A 20,973-nucleotide genomic window follows, 5' to 3' on the forward strand; every position below is an offset into this window, starting at 1 on the left:
CAGACGTGTGTTTCTAAATCTTACCCATTTGGGAGAGCTCAATTTAGGACTAGTGAACAAGATGATGCTAGGCTTCTCTCAGCTGCTTCCAAGGAATCCTGTTCTTTAAAGGTCACTATTTCGCATAGCATTCAGCCCCTCTGCTTGGGTGCCCCTATATGTACCACGCACATGTACTATGCGGAATTCGTGTCGTCTGTTTCAGTAGTCTAAGTTTAATGACATTTGGACCATTGGAGGTCGATCTCTCAATTCTTAAGCTCCCAGGTCTCTCTCGTGTCATTGGTAAAAGGCCCGTTGGCATGTCGCTTGTCTTGTGGTTTGGTGAGAAATCATTGGTGTGGGATTTCACTTGCACCATTGTATTTAGCCTAATCATCTACAAGCCCTTCTCTGAGCTGTATCCCAGGCAGAATGGAAGAAGAAAACCAAATAATTGAGCATAGAAAATCTATACTGGTTCAAGCTGTCGCTATTGGAACCATTAATTTCTTTCGGGTCTGATAGTTTGTCGTTGGTTGTAGGATTTGGAATGTACTGTAGAGTGTATCTAATCCAATGAATCACAATCGCTGTCCTTTGAGTAAATTAAGCGTTCTTGTTGAACACTTTTTCAATGGTTGCTTCATTTGGGGAATCTCTTTTCTATTTGACTTAACCACTTTTTTATATTTTTTTATTATTATGAGGAAATAATTTTTGTAGACCTTTCTCCATTTATTTCAAAAATGAGTTAATGCTTTATAGTAATTGCTGATGCTCTGTTGCACATTGATATTCATTGGTTTTTGCAGAAGAGGAGTTGAAAAGACTTAAGGCAGCCCTAGCTGAAGATTGTTCATACCACGAAATTGGTTTTAATTATAATGATGAGAAAAAGGAATTAGAGACTGAGGAAGCACTTGCAATTGATGGTAAGTCTATTGTACATATCTTTTTATAGTAATATGGAAGATAATTAGTTATATTCTCTGCTGACATGTGTAAAGAAGTTAAGCTTACAATTAATTAATTGTCTGACTTGCTGCATTGTCCCAAGATTTGTCTAATAGTACTGTTAATTCACTAAACTGCTTTGGTCACCCATGGAATGATATTCTTATTATTAGATTATGATGTTTAAGAACAGTGGTGTAAGTTTGTCAGGAATTTATAAACCGGTGCTCCAAGCGCAATCAAGGTGGGCTACTACACCGGCGGTCTCGTCATACTAGCATCCACAAGCCCGGACAGGTGACAAAAACAGTCATGGGTTGTAGAACACTTTTACTGATGTTAAGGCTGGGTTATTGGGTCCTGAACCTGCCGTTCCTATCCCCTCTAGCAAAGTGCGCGGCCTTATCTCAAACTCTTGACTGACCACAAGATGGTTGGCCAAAGGCAGGCTATAAAGAGTTTATCTCGGGCTTCTATAGGCAGAGAGCAAAAAAGCTGCTCTTGCACGGATGGGCATATCTCTCGCTCTTCTCCCCACTTATCACTAATCATAATAATTACTGATGTTCTCACCCTCGACGCAAGTCACTCATCCCGACAAAAGGCGCAGGAATGGGTCAACAAGCTTCCACTTTGCGCACAGCTGTGGGAGAGAGAGTGGGTGCTTTAGCACCTCCAGTTGACACCCTACCTATGTAGGTAGAGAGCCTAGCCCTTCAGAAAGGGCTCCTAAAGGGGAACGATGGGCACACTGCAACCCACGTAACCCGAAATCAGAGATTCCAGCATGGCTCCAAAAGGCCGGGAAACAGGGTCATTGCGTCTCCTACGGAGACCCAACTCCCCACAGCAGACTACCCAATTCTCTGAAGCAGCCAGGAGGCCTGAACAATCTCCATTAGCCTGAGGCAAAACTTAGTTTCTGGGCCCTTCCTGACAGAAGGAAGAGGTGGAAATAGGACCATTTGACCACGGCTAACATTATTATTATTATTATTATTATTATTATTATCACTAGAATTTTTTTTTGTAAATCTTTTGGGGGTTAGCGTGCCGCTGCAAGCCCTATGGGGAATTATCTATGGCAAGAACCATGACTGAAACCTGAATAAATTGTATTTTAAGGTGATAGAAGTCTGAAATTTTCGGGATGTTACATATATAGTCAGTTCCAACCAAAAATTAAATTACTGTGTATTTCTTCACATCTTTTGAATTCTTATTTTGATGGTTCTCATAGTCTGTTTCTAACTTTTTGTTTTTTCTTTAGAAAAAGAGGAACAACCATTTAAGTTACCACAAGAACTATCAATTCCTTCAGGAATGCAAATAGTAAATATCTTGATTTAAATTTCTTTAGAAACTTTTTTTATCAAGAACCTAAAATATAGTAGTTGTGATTATAAAATTTTGTTTAGAAATCACATTCCAGGAATCTAAAAATAAGTTTTTCTGCTGGTTTTTTACCTTTCTCATTAGATATCTCAAAAATCAATCATTAGATGTACAAATTAATTAACCTGTGTTAAAATCTTTAAACTGAAGTTTTTTAATGATCAAAAATTTTTATTATTGAAATGCCTTAGTAAATGATCAATGATCTTGGAATATCTTACATAATGAAAAAAATTAGCTTGTATTTTTTTTGTGAGATCAAAAATCAATTTGTATATCTCTTATCCCTTACCCAAAAATAAGTTGGAATTTAGTTGGTAGACACACATCTTAGTTGATATTAAATACTTGGTTTTAACTAGGCTCAAGTTGTCAGCATATTTCAATAAACTAGTTTTTCTTTTTTAAGTTTGTAATTAGTTGGTTTTTAGTAGTCAGAAAATTACATGTTGGTTTTAGGTTCGATTTTAATTAATATTTATTTTGTATTTGTCCCAAATACGAACTTAAAACCAAGTTTAAGTAGTTCCTAGACAACTTATCTTTTGGTAAGGGTAAGGAGTTTGGTTTTTGAAAAATAACCTTGTCAGCTTACCAAAATACTTGTAAGTTATAAAATTAGTCATGTGAACCATAAGAGAAGCAAATCCTTTGATAAAAATTGAATATCAGGACAGTGATCAAAAGTACTAACTATTGCTATGTAATTTTGTTCAATATTCAAAATATCAAACCCTAAATTTACAAAGTTATAGAAGACGCGAGTAACATTTTTTTTTAAATGTATGTCACATTTAACTAATAATGCTAAGAATATAATACAGATGTAAGTCAACCTCATTACTATAATTTATGATAGCAGTTAAAAAAAAATTCCAGCAAATAAATGGCAAATTTGCTTATAACCTGGCCAATCAAAATTGTACGCAATTTAGGGTTGGTTCACTAGGTAGCTACACTTAGATGTTTATGGGAGAAAATGAGGGGCTAACCACTTCCTTCAATTCTGTACACCGATTACAGTGAGTACAGTCAAAGCTACAGGCTTATACACCGATTACGGATAGTGGTCAGCCCTTGTGTATTTTGTACCCTTAGGATAAAATAAGTTTCCAAACTATAAATTTTTAGAATGACCATGTCACTATAGCTTTTACATTAAGCTTAACTTTTTTCAGCCAGAAACAATGAAAGTTCACTTAATAATGGAAAAAACTGCGGCTTTTATTGCTCAACATGGACCTCAGATGGAGATTGTTATTAAAAATAAGCAGTCATCTAATCCTCAGTTTCAATTCCTCATTTTTGAAAACCAGTTGAATCCATACTTCAAACATCTTGTTACGTCAATTAAAACTGGTCGATATCATCCAAAGCCAACCGAAGAAAAAGGTCAGTTTCCAAGTTGATGCTAAAAATCTCTTATATTTGAGACATTTAAATGAAGTTTCATCCTGACACCGAAAGAGTTGAGACAAAATCTAGTATTTTGATGGAGATTCCTTAGGTCATTTCTTGAGGAAGCAAAGTATATTGTTATAATTAAAGGTAAAGAAAATTCTGGCACCAATTTCTAATCCACGTTTGTCCACAGTATGTATGAAAGAGAGAATAGTTTTTAAAATACTTTTAAGTTCATATTTTTATAATTATTATTACTATTTTGAAGCTTAATACCAGTGCGTAATATTTTTGTGAAATATCTAATTTTTGGTATTCCTTTTTTTGATAGGGGACTCGGATAGTGATGACAATACTGATTATCTTCATCCAAGTCTTTACGCAGCACAGTCTACTTCACCGGTACGTAATATTGACAATAGCACAACTGTGAATTACTGTTCCTTTAAAAAAAATGTCTTCATTTTAATTTGATTTCTGAATTCTAAAAATTGTTACACAGAAAACTAACAAATTTAAACGCCTCTTAGGCCTTAGAAATACACAGGAGCATTGCATTCTTTAAAAAGGCAACACTGTCATATGAATTTAACTATTCACTCATGTGAATCTGCAGAAACAGGGGCTGAGAAAGTGCCAGAAAGTGGTTGCTTGAAGATGCGATCATGATTTCACTGAAGTTTAAATGAAAACTGCTTTGCCTTTTTCTCTTTTGTCCCATATGCAGAATGACAATTATTATTATTTTTTAATTAAAGTTTAGTACTTCAAAAATTTCATAGTTATCCTTCCAAAATTGTTAAGTCTATAGTTTCCTTACATCTTAATTTCAGCCACGGGTTATTTTTTTTTTTTTAGTACAAAACCATTCCTTTAGCCCCTTGTTTTATTTACAGCTATTTTTGGAAAGCAATCCCAGATTGTCGGCATTGTTTTTTTGTAAGATTTGTATCCCAAGTCAATGTATATAATTTCAAAGTATTACCATTTATTGATGCTTCAACGTTTGCATCTTTTGAACCTCAGTTATCGAAGTGACTTCGTGTGTTCATTACTCATCATTTTAGTATGTTAACACCTGACATTTTCTACAGACAAGTTTTGTTTTCTGGCTTAAAACTATCTTTACATTCTATCCATATAGATCTAAAACTGTTAGTACACAATTGATCTTGCTTTTCATTTTTCAAGGGTCATGATTTCTTTTGTGGTGACTCCCTGCTGAGCATTTGAAGATCAATTTTAAGAATAATATTTTGAAGGCTTTAAGTTATTCAATAGAAATTTTATATTTCTTAAATCTTGCTTAAAGCGTTATAAAAAGGGCTGTCATAAAATATCTTGCACTATGAGCTTTAATCAGGGCCTCATTGTTTAGTCATCTTATAATAAACTCAACCACAGCAACATTTGCCAATCCATGAAGTTTAGCGTTAGCGAAGTTGTAATCAAAGATAGATTTCAACGTTTTGTTATAGTTGGTGAATATGTGGTAATGAATGTCTTTCGCTAACTCTTGTACGTTTTCATTAAGGCTGTATTCCGTAAGCCTTTGTATCAACGCTTAGCTCATTCCATCAGGTTTCTAATCACACTAATTTTTTTTATTAAAAGCATGTATGGCAGCTATCACTAGTTTTACGTAAAGCCAATGCTGCTCTATCTGGAATAAGCTACTAGGTACAATTACCTGCTGGTGCATTTTGTCGATTCGCAGTGGAATATGTCACTGAATGGTAAACTTATACTTGTTGTTCGCCTGTGTAAGGTGGTGCACCCAGGATTTATTTAAATGGTCCCTAGGCATGGTCACGTGTAAAACTTGGTCATTGTTAAGCTGTTTACTACAGTTTGTTATTGATGAATCAAAGTTTTATTGTTCATGTCTGATGATTTCACTGTGGCTCATTTTAATTGATTGAGTAACTTTCCTGAACATCAAAAATCAAAACAATAGGTAACATGATCTAAATCTTTTGATGCCCAGCAAATTTGTCTGCTACACAGGGTATACAAAGGGCTGTGGATATGAATATCAAGTGGATTGGCAATTTTGAGTAGGTAGGCCGGACCACCCAGGTTCAATGTAAAATAAGAAATAAATTATACCTAAATTGTATAATTGTTTAAGAAACAGCTAGTGAGGCTGTGCTGCTCAATAATTGGTAGCTCTTATGCCATAAGAATTTCAAATGGTTATAATAATAAAAGGCTTTATTGGATATCGCTTTCAGACAGGTCTTATTTACAAAGAGGTCCCGCGTATTAATTTCAAATATAAGGAAGTTAAGAATATGAAATATAATTTCAATACATTTATATATCTACGCTCATAATGTATTTTGTCACTTCTTCCCTGAATTTTTTAAAATGATCTCTTTGCTTTAATTTACTTTTCATGTTATTCCATAAACTTATTCCGCGGTATTTAGAACTTTTATTACGTAAAGATATTTTTTAGATGATCAACATAAAAGTCTGATTTAGTACTGCGGGTTTGGTGTTTATGAACTTTAGAAGGTTTTTTAAAAAAGTCGAAAAGATATTCTGGACACTGGTTTTTAGATACTTTATGCATAAATATCAAAATATTTCTCAGTAATAGCTGTTTCAGTGTTAGTCAATTTAGTTGGTCTCTTGTATCCTTAGCTGAGGTTCTTTTCCTCTTTTTGGCCACAAAACGTGCACCGTTATTATGAGCAATTTGTATTTTCTTTAGATAGGACTCATTAGTTGAGTTATAGAAAATATCACCATAGGTGAAGATTGCCTGAATCAGTGCTTTATATAATAAATTTAGGGTGTCTGTATCAAGGGATGCATGTATCGGTCTAAGTATACCCATCCTACTATTATATTATTCTTTTTAATAACATGATTGATGTAATATTTCCATGCAATTGTGTTGTCTATTAAAACCCCAAGATATTTGTAGGATGATACTCTCTTGATTTCAGTACCTACAATCGTGGTATGTACATCAGATTGTATTGATTTCTCAATGGGGCTGAAAATCATACATTCAGTTTTCCCCTAGTTTAATATTATGCATCTAGAGATCAAAATAGATTTAAGATTTTGTTTCTTTCCCCAATGCCTTCATAAAGTCATCAATATATCCTGCTGAATTTATGAGAGCGTTATCGTCCGCGTACTACTTCGAAAGACTTGTGGAAAGCTATTGATTTATATCACTAGTATATATATTAAATAATGTTGGTTCAAGAATGCCTCTGTGGGGGACACCTTGCTGGACATTTTGGTCATTGAGTTTTCACCACTGACAACTACAGCTTGTTTTCTATTAGTAAAGTAGGAATTAATTGAACCATTTCCATGCTGCTGTAGACAAATCCTTGTTCTTGAGAATAATTAAGAGTGCCGTGATCCATTGTATCAAAGGCCTTACTTAGGTCAGCAAACAGAACACTTAAATAATGACCATATATCCCTTACCAAAAAATAAGTTGGTTTTTAGTTGGTATTTAGTTGGTATTAAGTTGGTTTTAAGTGGTCAGCATATTTCAGTAAATTAGTAAAATAAGTTGGTGGGAAAATGCCTTTTTCTTTAAGTTGGTTTTTAGTGGTCAGAAAATTACATATTATTTTTTAAGTTGGCTTTAAGTGGTTTTTATTAAGTAACATTTTAAGTAAGTTTTAAGTTGGCTTTAAGTGGTATTTATTAAGTAACATTTTAAGTAAGTTTTTAGTTGGTTTTAAGTTTGTGTTAAGTTGTTTTTAAGTAGGTTTTTAGTTGGTATTTGTCTCAAATACAAACTTAAAACCAACTTAAATAGTTCTTAGACCACTTATTTTTTGGTAAGGGTAGCGCTTCATTTCAGGTTCAGATCTTATTTTCTGATTCGTAATGTTGTCATAATGATAAACATCAATTCCATTCGACATCTGTGGGCTGTATGTGTTAGTTCTATGCAACGTCACTCCATCCTTTCTACAACCTTCCTCAAAATATTTGGCACAATATTCCAAACCATTGTCGGTGCGAAGTTTCTTAGTTTTAATCCAGTTTGCCTTTCAGCCATGACTTTATTATCTTTATACCTCTAATAAGCTTCAGTTTTATTCTTACTGACGTAAACTGTAGTTTTTCTAGTGTAGTCATCTATGAAACTGATAAAATACTTTGAACCTCCTAAAGATGTAACGGGTGCGGGACCCCAAATGTCACTGAACAAGCTCTAGAGGTTGTTTTGTGGATTTATCTGGTATAGACTTTGAAGCGGTCTTAGTTGATTTTGCCACTTTACAAAGTATACAATGATCAATGTCACCCTTAAATTCTGGTAAGCCATGAATCATCTCTTTACTCTGTAATTCTTTCATTCGTTTCACTGAAGGGTGCCCAATCTTTGATGCCATCTAGCAGTATCAATAGTTAAACTTGCTTTACATCTAGGCATTAATGAACGGTTCACTGTGTGTCCATCAGTACTTGGAATATATGCATCAACAACATATAAATTATTTCCAGCCAATGTTGATGATAAAACTAATTTCTGATCAACTCCATACACTTTAATAGATCCATTAACTATTATGATCTTACACCCATTATTATCGAATCTTCTCGCTGATTATAAATTCCTGTTGTAATTTGGAACGTAGAATACATCTGTCAAATGTAGTAATTCTTCCTCATATGGTGTCTTGACTATCATATTAACAACTCCAGTTCCAAGAGCCTTTGCTCCTCCTTGAGCAATATCAATCGCTACGTCTATTTCTCGATATTCAACGAACCATTCTCTTTTATGACAGAAATAGTGAGTAGCACCACAATAAAAAATCCAGGAATCTCTATCTGATGTTGATATCATCGCTGAAGCCAAATATGCATTCATATATGAACTGTTATTGTCCCAACCACTAGAGTAACCTTTTCCTGCTGGTTTGTTCTGGTTGCGCTCCTGTCTATTTCCTCTTTGATCTATTTGTCTAGCGTCTATTTGAATATTTTCTTGACAATGTCCCGCTATATGTCCAGTTTTTCCACATTTGTAACGTTCAAAACTTTGATGTGTATTTGCAAATGCAAATACACGTCTTGGCTGTGTAAATCTATTTCTCTGTTGACCAGTCTGTCTGTATTGTAAAGATGCAAATCCGCCCTGTTTATCTGTCTTCTCATCATCCTTTTGTACTAGTTTCTGCACTTACCAAAAAATAAGTGGTCTTGTAACTTTTTAAGTTGGTTTTAAGTTGGTATTTGGAACAAATGCCAACTAAATACCAACTAAAAACCTACTTAAAAACCACTTTACACCAACTTAAAACCAACTAAAAGCTTTCTTAATAAAGACCACTTAAAACCAACTTAAAAAGACCTCTTAATAAAGACCACTTAAAGCCAACTTATAACCTACTTAAAAATTATAAGTAATTATCTGACCACTAAAAACCAACTTAAAACCAACTTCAAAAAATTAGTATTTTCCAGCCAACTTAAAAACAACTTATTACCTCTTTAAATAGTTTATTAAAATATGCTGGCAACTTGAACCTACTTAAAACCAACTTAAATGTGAAAACCTACTAAATACCAACTAAAAACCAACTTAAAACCAACTTAAATGTGAAAACCAACTAAATACCAACTAAAAACCAACTTATTTTTTGGTAAGGCCCTTAAGTGGTCTTTATTAAGAGGTCTTTTTAAGTAAGTTTTAAGTTGGTTTTAAGTTGGCTTTAAGTGGTCTTTATTAAGAGGTCTTTTTAAGTAAGTTTTAAGTTGGTTTTAAGTGGTCTTTATTAAGAAAGCTTTTAGTTGGTTTTAAGTTGGTGTAAAGTGGTTTTTAAGTAGGTTTTTAGTTGGTATTTAGTTGGCATTTGTTCCAAATACCAACTTAAAAAGTTACAAGACCACTTATTTTTTGGTAAGGGGGGCTACAAATCATCTGGGGCTAAAGTTCGACCAGCTAATTCTAATTGTTCAGCCGCAGCACTAACTCTCCCTAAAAATCCAGACATACTCTCCGGTGGATTATATTTCAAACTTTGAAATGCATTACGTAAGGATGATATCCGAGCCCTTGACTTTGGCTCATATAACTCTTGAAGTGTGGTCCAAACCTCCACAGCCGTATCATACTGTGACACTAAGTTCTTGTGTTGGTCATCAACACCCAATGACAATTTTGACAGTGCTCTTTGTTTTCTAGTTTCATATCTCTTCTTTAACTTTAGCATCAGCCTCTTCCCCAGGGTTTCATCTGTTTCATCAATAATCCCCCACAGGCCAAAATCTAACAAGGCCATTTTCATGTTGAACTTCCAGTTCACATAATTTTCATCATTTAACTTATTAAATGGAAAAGATGTTCCTATAGTTAAGTTCTGTTTATCCATCTTTTGTAACTGTTGTAACTAATTCTTTCTTCAATCTAGTTCTATTGTCTGGTTCTATTACACTAATTGCCAATTCAAACTATACATTCTAATTACTTTCTCTAAATGATCTATAACCACGCTCCGCTTCCAATTGTGGGGGATTAATGGCAATTAGTAAATAATCTAGACATCTTGAAATGAAATATAATTAAGTTTAATGAAGACCAAAAGTTAGAATATCAAAATATATATCTCTCATAAAAGAACATGACACAACAAACAAAGTTTTGGTTTGCAGACGAAATTCGTCTGCTATATTGTCTGTTATGTTTAGCAGATGACATTAGTCTGCTAGAGCGTCTGCATCGATTTTGCAGAGGACATTTATAATAACCTATGCAAAGTACAGCAAAGTCCTTACAGGTCTGAAACTGCTACCTGCTTAATTCTTGCAGGCATGTTGGTATATATGTGTTCGATAATGGTTATCGTTGTCAAAGTATTTCTTAGTGTTGTAAGTTGGAAAATGACAAAGGCCTTTTTCCGGAAAATTTTCCGTATTTTTACGAAAAAAATAAAAAAAAGTTTTTATTCCATGATTCGTTTAATATTGTTTGCAAATTTAAATAAAGCGGCATTTTCGCCTAATTTTTTCAAATCTAAAAGTAAAACTAAACCTCTAGACTAGCTTTAAAATGATTAACATTGTAACACTTAATGTTTTTTAGTATGTTTACTGTTATTAGACGTTTTATATCGATAGAAAACCCTTAAAAAGGAATTTGTTTCAATTTTTCCGATTTGCGGAAAATTTTCTGGAAATTTTTCCGCATTTTATTTATCCAGAAAATTAACAACACTAGTAATTCTATGTTGGTTGATTTATTAACTGTTGAAATCCTTATGTGGTATGTTGCAAATGGCATACATTTGTTGACCCAGATACAATTAGGTCTGTATTAAAGTCCCCAAGGAAGATAATTTCGTCATTCTGTGGGCTATCAGTTAATTCTTGCAGTTGGGCTTTTAGATCCAATATATTTCCATTCGAGGGAGGTAGAATATTCCAATAACAGTTCGCTTACAATTTTTCCCCAAGGTGCAGAGCCACATGGTTACTAATTCTAATATAACAGTGTCAACCTCAACTGATAATGATATTTGCAGTGAGCTTTTATAGAAGACGCATAAACCACCACCTTACACGATCCTTCCTAATAAGAGTATAGCTTTTGGTTTTTGATGCAGAGTATAGCCAATAAACGAAATCTTGATAATTTTTTGTATCATTGAACTTCAACATATTGTCATGCTATTGAAAATGCCTTTTGATGTTGATATTGAAAGTTTCCGGGAGGAAATCTAATCTATAGAGTTTTGTGGTGTCCCGTTTTTAAATGCAACAAGCTGGGATTCAGTTAAAATAATTTGGTTTAAAGTCCAATGTTTAGATAGGCTCCGCTTAAAACTATTATTATTTTACATTATAAGTTAATTATTTTTACAAAAAGTAAATAAAAAATTTAACTGAGAAATTTGCATTAATCTCATGATAAATATTATTTATGAAATAAATAAATATGATATTTGAAATCCAACTATTCTTATCAGTTGGAATGATGCATTTAATCATTAATTATATTTACTACCTGATTGAACAATTTAGAAGACCCTCGGCCTCGGTGCCAAGCCAAACATTTTTAAACTCTCGGCCTCTGCCTCAGCCCGAGGGAGATCTTAGACCCTAGCTGGTTCGATCCTTTTAATGTACAGAATCGAACCAAGCCTTGGCCTAGGCTCGACCATTTAGGTAACCCTCAGCCTCGGTGCCAAGCCGAACATTTTTAAACCCTCGACCCAAGATAATTGTTTAACCCTTGTGCAATCCTTGATTACAAGACAATTATAGTGTTAGCACTGAAGACTTAAATGTGCAGTAGAAAATTCGAAATTAGTCTCAACTTTATCATGCGCTTGTAGACTTGTAAAAGTAAGAGACAGTTATGTTAAGATCTACTTTAAAATAAGTTGACCATGTTTCTTTAGAGGTAGGGCTTATTCTTAAGAATTAAAACAGATGGAATTAAATTTGATTAAGACTAAACTATAGCTTAAAGGAAAAGACAAATTTTAAAGTGTACAAGAGAAATTGGTTTTCACTGGCATTTATTGCCACCAACATAACCTGGTAATCATTCTGACAACAAAAAGATAATCTACTATAGTTTGTTCTTAGTCTCTGTATATAGGGCCTTTAAAATCAATAAACATTCCTGTTCGGGATCTACAGTTCTAAACCATGACCCATTCTAAACTAATTTGCATTTTGTAATTCATATTACTTTAGTTATGAGAGTGTTTCAAAGAATTTTTCCACTAAACCATTCATCAACGCCAATGTGTAGAATATCAACCAACCTCCCCCATACCTCATACTTCTTTATTATACTTAAATTGGTAAATGCCTAATTTTGTTTCTTCCCAGATGTCTACCTTTGGCAGATAATTAATTTATTCATTATTATAGCTGGCAGTGTATTAAAAAATTAATCTTCTATACAAGTTTTTTAATTATAATATAATTTTTATTTTATTTTTAGGTAAAAATTCCAGATTTACCGGTTTTCAAAAGCAGACAGGATGATGCATATTCTAAACTTGTTCAAAACTTGAAAGATAAAGTTGTTCAACCCCAACCTCAAAATTACTCGGGTAATAGTTTATATTACGTTAAAGGGCAACACTAATGCCGCAGAGTAAAGAAAAAAGTAATAGTTGAAAAGAATTTCTAGGTGCTGTGAGATTTTACATAGTATAACAAGCCTCACAAATTTTGTGGAAAAAAGGAACTATTTTTGAGGTCATTTTTATGAAATATGTCATTGGAGATGAAACAACTGGAAATTTAGCAGGGGAGGAATTAATGTTATAAAAAATTAGTGCTTAAGTTTTATCCTCTCAATTTTTGAAGACACCAAACTAATAATTCTTCTTAAAAATAATGAAAGTATATCTTTATAATTTCCTTCAAGGGATATATGGGACAAGGGTAAGAGTTTAAATGGTGTCATAACAGCTGTATGGATATTTCTAAAAATTGACAATCCCTCCTTTTTTTTTGCTAAGATAACTGGTTATGGGCCAAATCCATAAGTATAGCATGGAAATACTGAAAAATATTCTTTGGGCTATGCCAAGTTGAGCAGATAATGACCCTGCAGGGTCAAGCAATTCCTTAAGAAATGGCCTTTGTAAAAGAAGGCACCCAAAAACCAGTTTCGCGAGCTAACCACAGTGACCTTACAAGTAATGTCACAGGCTATGCCCTTGAATTTTATCATGTAAAGCAAATATTAAACTTACCATGTGCCGATAACACAGAAAAATGCAGTAGATGGTAATGAATCTTACCCTTAAAATTAGGTTCCAGAACAATTCCCTGGTATGGGAGACAAGGAAAGTCTTTGTTCTTGGCTATAGTGTACTACATAACATTTACTCGCTTTAATAAAGGAATATTTATATGGTTCTACTTGTAATTAATTTAGTGGTACTGATATATTCGTATTAAGGTTAAAGCGCGTACATCTATTTTTTTGGTGATATTTCCAGTTTCACATTATTTTTAGCTATACACTGATCATAAGAATTGTGTTTTTTTAGGGCATGGGAATTACTCCATGAGCAATTGGACTCGTATACAAGGAAACTACCCAACTCAAGGAACAATTTACGGTCAACCACCTCCTCCTGGTGATGAGGCTTTATACCATGCGTTTTCTAATAGTTTGGGGTCTGATCTCCGGCCAGATCAAGTTGTCACACCTCCACTAGAAGTGCAGTCCATTGTTGATAAAATGGCAGAATACGTTGTGAGAAGTGGAGATGATTTTGAAGCAGTTGTTAGAAGAAAACGTAATTTCTCTTACTTTGTTTTTGTAACTTATTCACAACTGATGTAATGCAACAAAATTATGGTAAACGCTTGAGTAGGAAAAGCAGTTTTTTGGTGGGGAATTGTAGTTTTTTGGACACAAATCTTATATTTCCAGCTCATAGGAAGGCTGTCCTACTTAAAGCAGCTCAAACGTAAACTTACAGAATGGATTAAGATCATAAATTTCAAATTAAATTGCCTATGGATTGAGTTAATATAATTTTTTAGTTATCAAAAGACAGATACAATTTGGCTTTGAAATAATAATATACTTTATTATTAATCTGTAGCTTTAGAACTGTGGTCCTTCACCCAAAATTTGACTAAGGACCACATACAAATAAACAATTAGATTTAGATCATGGTAGGATAATTGGTTAATTTTGTGTCATTTAAAAGGGCACGTGCTTGAGATATTGCATTTTTAAGTAAAAAGTAATATTTGTATTTATAAAATTTAATCTTGGCATATTGTTCAAGTCAGGGGTGCATAATTTTTTTGAAGCCCCTAATAATAATAATAATAATATGGTCTTTTATTAAGGGATATCCCCTTAAGCAAAGCTGATTTTCAAGGGGTCCCGGTTTAATATACAAAGTCTGTAGATAACAAGACAGAATAAAAACAATAAATTAGTTAAATCCTACATTATATGCAGATTAAAAATTAAATTAATTAGTTAACACTGTTTTTGCGGATAGCATACTTGAATTCATGAGTATTAGTCATAGTACGTATAGAGAAGGGAAGATTGTTCCACAGTTTTATATGCCTCTGCATTTGATCGATAGAGTACATAGGTTAGTATCTAAACTTTCAACATGGAAGGTGTTCTGACATCCTCTTGTGTAGTGGCCTTGGGGAGGTGTGAATGATCAACCAAAATTTTGGAGTCCCTAGAAATTTGGTGCTCTATACTTCCACCTGTTGGTATATGCCTAAAATTTTAAAATGAAGTTTTTCCCAAAGAAATTTTCAATGTATCTTTTTTAAACTAAGTGCTAATTTTTATTTGGTGCAAGCAAAGAGAAAAATGAATAATAGGCTTTTCAATACAAAAACCTCTCTCTTTCACCCCCTTTTTCATCCTAAGGGGACTCCTGAATGAAATGAATTAAGTTCTTATCCAATTAGAATACATACTCAAATCAAATAGTTTCTACATTTACTTTAGAGGCAGAATTATTTAATATTTTTGACACTGCTTTGAACCCAAATGGCAAATATTATTTTAAAAAGTATCTTGCATGTCCAGTCTGTATTTTAATTCTTCCCATCAGGTCAGGGGTTGGGCTCCATTAAGTTGGCCCCCCCTCTCTACAATTTTAAAAACTTTCATTTGCGATCGAATGCGACCTCGATGCGACGTTATGCGAAACTAAAAAAAAAAGATGCGACATAATTGTTAAGTTGGAATAATTAAAACAAAAGGGGGGGCTAACTTAATGACAGCCCCCCCACTTTCAACTATCAACCCGGAAACACAACCAATAGAATGCGACCTCAATGCGACGTTATGCGACACCCTTACTTTCGAATGCGACATCTTAGTTAACTAGATAATCGCTTTCGTAAGTGGGGGGGCTAACTTAACGTGAGCCCCCCCTATAACAGTTGAGGCCTCCAAACACCTTTATTCGATTGCGACCTCAATGCGACGTTATGCGACACCCTTACTTTCGAATGCGACATCTTAGTTAACTAGATAATCGCTTTCGTAAGTGGGGGGGCTAACTTAACGTGAGCCCCCCCTATAACAGTTGAGGCCTCCAAACACCTTTATTCGATTGCGACCTCAATGCGACGTTATGCGACACCCTTACTTTCGAATGCGACATCTTAGTTAACGAGATAATCGCTTTCGTAAGTGGGGGGGCTAACTTAACGTGAGCCCCCCCTATAACAGTTGAGGCCTCCAAACACCTTTATTCGATTGCGACCTCAATGCGACGTTATGCGACACCCTTACTTTCGAATGCGACATCCTTACTTTCGAATGCGACATCTTAGTTAACGAGATAATCACTATCGTAAGTGGGCAGGGCTAACTTAACGCAAATGTTAAATGAATGCAAATGAATGCGACCTCATGTTAAATGAATGCAAATGAATGCGACCTCATGTTAAATGAATGCAAATGAATGCGACCTCATTTTAAATGAATGCAAATGAATGCGACCTCATGTTAAATGAATGCAAATGAATGCGACCTCATGTTAAATGAATGCAAATGAATGCGACCTCATTTTAAATGAATGCAAATGAATGCGACGCCATTTTAAATGAATGCAAATGAATGCGACGCCATTTTAAATGAATGCGACGTCAATGCGAAGCAATGCGACACCATAATTATCGAAATAATCACCGCTATTCGAATGCGACAGCCGTGTTAACGAGATAATCGATTGAACCAGATCGAGAATCATCAAATATAAATACGGAAACACAGGTCGATTAAGTTGGCCCCCCCTTTTTTGATTTCCCAGAAAATTTCTCTATCAATTTTATGCACCCACAATGCGACAGCAAGTGAAAGAGATGTGACTTAACCATTATCGAGATATAATTAAAATTAAAAGGGGGCTAAATTAACGTCAGCCCCCATAATTTCGTTATTCAACCAGAACAGAATATCATAGCCACTACATGGCAATGCGAAGAAATGCGACAGATATAATTTTGATTGCGAAAAATAGTTTATGAGAAAATTAATAGAGAAAGGGGGGGGGGTGGCTAACTTAACAGTAACCCCCCATATTAATTCATAATTTTAATTAACCTTAATATAAAGAGACGTCAATGCGAATTAATGCGACACTATTTTTAACGAATGCGACAAATTAGGTTATGAGATAATAGACAAATGAAAAAAGGGGGCTAATTTAATGGCAGCCCCCCCCCCGAAATATAAAAAATAAGTTCTTTAAAAAAATAAGTCGTCAACGCGGACCAAAGCGACAACCATTTATCCAAATGCGACATCAATAAAAATAGTTCTTCCTAACCAGATTGGAATATGACCAATAATAGATAAAAAAGGGGGCTAGTTAAACGGCAGCCCCCAAAATATAATGAAAAATTAAAAAAAAATAATTTGCGAGTGTAACGCTAATTAACACGACAATCGTTTTTTCAAATGCGACATCCATAGAAAGTGTATTTCCTAACCAGAATTTTTTTTATCAGATTTAGAAAAAAAAACAATCTAAGGAGACGGCGATCAATTTAATGCAACACTGTTTTACACGAATTCAACAAATTAGGTAAAGTAAAAAGCTAATTTATTGGTAGCCTCAGAATATTAAAAATTTAAAAAAAAATTAATTATGTTTTTAACGTGGACTAATGCGACAACACCTTTATTAATTGTGACAATATTTCATACCTGCGAAACTGACTACTAAATGCACTCCATTTATGTTTTAAAAGCGATAGTTTTATTCAAGAAAACTGATAGTAGCGACTGCGTATGATTACGAATCATCTCTTTTTGATAGCGACATCTGGGTGACTGCTTGAGACATAATTTTAAGTGAATGCGACATCAATATAAATGAATGCGACATCAATATAAATGAATGCGACATCAATATAAATGAATGCGACATCAATATAAATGAATGCGACATCAATATAAATGAATGCGACATCAATATATATGAATGCGACCTCATTTTAAATGAATGCGACCCTATTTTAAATGAATGCGACCTCATTTTAAATGAATGTGAATGAGTTTTTCATTTAAGCCTGGTTCATTTTTTAAATAGCGATTTAATTAAAGGCATTGTAAAGTTACAACATTATTGTGGCTAACGGAATAAATTTGTTTGTCACAAAAAACGGGCAACCAGAGGTGGTGCTAGTATTTTAAAATGTTTCAAGTATTTTTATATACAAATTTGGCCCAACTTCCAGGGGGGTTGGGGCTTCACCATATCAACTTTATGGGCCTTCTAACAGTTAATAACTGGGCCCCAATTTAAATTTAAAGTAATATCCACTATTTTATTTTAGATCGTTCTTTATAATCTCGTAATATTGCAGGGGAATCGTCAAGCGAAAACCACGCTAAAAACATAAAGCGGTCGTTTTTTAATTATTTTTTATAGTTTTCTTATTTTCACTTCTGAGCGACTGCAGCGTCTTAGTTTGATTTTGTGATGAACAACCATTTGATCTTTGAGAGGGTCTCTGCAAGGAGTAGAGGTCGGCGTTTGAATAAGAAATTATACGATTGTTAATATTTATCCATAACCGAGAATTATTCAGAAATATTCGAAAAAAATTATAAATTGTGCATGTTAAATCGTTGTTTATTCGTATAAAACAGATAATACTAATTTTAATGATTAATTGAAATTGTTGCGGTTAATTTATTTGTTCCGCCGACCTCTAGCAAGGAGGCGGTACAAAATGACTTGAGGGATTACAAAATGGCGGTGATTTTATAGCCATTCAAATTGACATCGAAACGGAAATAACTATTTTGGAGCGTTTAATTTTAAAAAACATGAATCCCTCTTCAGAATTACATTACTTCTAAAGGTACAATAATGATTTTTTGCCACATATTAAAGTATTTCATTTCACTGATAAAAAATATCTAATCACTTTATGAAATCAAAATTGGTTTAAGGAAGAATACCGATTATCAGTATTAAGGCTGTGTTGGGTTTTCCAAGTAATTTTTTAGGAACCCAAATCTCTGAAACAAAGCACTTTACAACTCATGTTCATTAGACAAGTTCAACTCATTAGGATCCATAGAAAACAGCTCCTTATCTGTGACGTAGCCGGAAATACGTCAAAGGTGTCGACGAGTGTCAATGTTAAGAAGGAGTTGATATATAAAACAGAAAAAGGTTGGCTGAAAAGGGGTGGGGCGTTGGACACAAACCCCTTGTCTACGCCACTCCTCTTAATATTTGACAAACTTATCTTTAACACCCTCAATAGAATTTATTTACGTCGTACAATTGCGGTTTGATGACATAAATATGGTCCCGCGTTCAATTAAATTAAAGTCACATTATTTAAAAATTATATCGCATTCAATTCAAATTATATCGCATTCAATGCTAATTATATTGCAATTATTTCAATAATGTCGCATTCATTTGAAATGAGGTCGCATTCATTTAAAATGAGGTAGCATTCATTTAAAATGAGGTCGCAATCATTTAAAATGAGGTCGCAATCATTTAAAATAAGGTCACATTAATTTAAAATGAGGTCTAATTCATTTATATTGATGTCGGAATCATTTATATTGATGTCGCATTAATTTTAAGGTTTCACATTAAAATTGTCGCATTAATTTAAAATAAGGTCGCAGTCCATTTAAATGAGGTCGCATTCATATATATTGATGTCGCATTCATATATATTGATGTCGCATTCATTTATATTGATGTCGCATTCATTTATATTGATGTCGCATTCATTTATATTGATGTCGCATTCATTTATATTGATGTCGCATTCATTTATATTGATGTCGCATTCATTTATATTGATGTCGCATTCACTTAAAATGATGTCCCATTCATTAAAATTATGTCTCAAGCAGTCACCCAGATGTCGCTATCAAAAAGAGATGATTCGTAATCATACGCAGTCGCTACTATCAGTTTTCTTGAATAAAACTATCGCTTTTAAAACATAAATGGAGTGCATTTAGTAGTCAGATTCGCAGGTATGAAATATTGTCACAATTAATAAAGGTGTTGTCGCATTAGTCCACGTTAAAAACATAATTAATTTTTTTTTAAATTTTTAACATTCTGAGGCTACCAATAAATTAGCTTTTTACTTTACCTAATTTGTTGAATTCGTGTAAAACAGGGTTGCATTAAATTGATCGCCGTCTCCTTAGATTGTTTTTTTTTTCTAAATCTGATAAAAAAAATTCTGGATAGGAAATACTCTTTCTATGGATGTCGCATTTGAAAAAACGATTGTCGTGTTAATTAGCGTTACACTCGCAAATTGTTTTTTTTTTTAAATTTTTCATTATATTTTGGGGGCTGCCGTTTAACTAGCCCCCTTCTTTTATCTATTATTGGTCATATTCCAATCTGGTTAGGAAGAACTATTTCTATTGATGTCGCATTTGGAAAAATGATTGTCGCATTGGTTGGCGTTAACGACGTAATTTATTTTTAATTACAAATTATAAATATAAAATTTGGGGGCTGCCATTAAATTAGCCCCCTTTTTTATCTATTATTGGTCACATAACAATCTGGTTAGGAAGAACTATTTTTATTGATGTCGCATTTGGATAAATGGTTGTCGCTTTGGTCCGCGTTGACGACTTCATTTTTTTATAGAACTTATTTTTTATATTTCGGGGGGGGGCTGCCATTAAATTAGCCCCCTTTTTCATTTGTCTATTATCTCATAACCTAATTTGTCGCATTCGTTAAAAATAGTGTCGCATTAATTCGCATTGACGTCTCTTTATATTAAGGTTAATTAAAATTATGAATTAATATGGGGGGTTACTGTTAAGTTAGCCCCCCCACTTTCTCTATTAATTTTCTCATAAACTATTTTTCGCAATCAAAATTATATCTGTCGCATTTCTTCGCATTGCCATGTAGTGGCTATGATATTCTGTTCTGGTTGAATAACGAAATTATGGGGGCTGACGTTAATTTAGCCCCCTTTTAATTTTAATTATATCTCGATAATGGTTAAGTCACATCTCTTTCACTTGCTGTCGCATTGTGGGTGCATAAAATTGATAGAGAAATTTTCTGGGAAATCAAAAAAGGGGGGCCAACTTAATCGACCTGTGTTTCCGTATTTATATTTGATGATTATCGATCTGGTTCAATCGATTATCTCGTTAACACGGCTGTCGCATTCGAATAGCGGTGATTATTTCGATAATTATGGTGTCGCATTGCTTCGCATTGACGTCGCATTCATTTGCATTCATTTA

General features: G+C 33.8%; 1 protein-coding gene across 2 annotated transcripts in view; it reads left to right on the forward strand.

Moving 5' to 3' along the window:
* Positions 1 to 20,973, forward strand: part of su(w[a]) (suppressor of white-apricot) — a 40,626-nt gene that overhangs the window by 11,270 nt on the left and 8,383 nt on the right. Inside the window, exons 3-8 of one of the 2 annotated variants that reach the window (XM_090166436.1) lie at positions 795 to 914; positions 2,207 to 2,268; positions 3,510 to 3,723; positions 4,064 to 4,134; positions 12,681 to 12,792; positions 13,744 to 13,995. In XM_090166436.1, the coding sequence (XP_090022562.1) occupies positions 795 to 914; positions 2,207 to 2,268; positions 3,510 to 3,723; positions 4,064 to 4,134; positions 12,681 to 12,792; positions 13,744 to 13,995 (831 nt within the window). The remainder of the gene's footprint in view (positions 1 to 794; positions 915 to 2,206; positions 2,269 to 3,509; positions 3,724 to 4,063; positions 4,135 to 12,680; positions 12,793 to 13,743; positions 13,996 to 20,973) is intronic. The other variant, XM_090166437.1, reaches the window with a different exon arrangement.

The sequence above is a fragment of the Leiobunum rupestre genome, chromosome 2, assembly GCF_980474605.1.
Source record: "Leiobunum rupestre chromosome 2, qqLeiRupe1.1.hap1, whole genome shotgun sequence".
Classification (NCBI taxonomy): domain Eukaryota; kingdom Metazoa; phylum Arthropoda; class Arachnida; order Opiliones; family Sclerosomatidae; genus Leiobunum; species Leiobunum rupestre.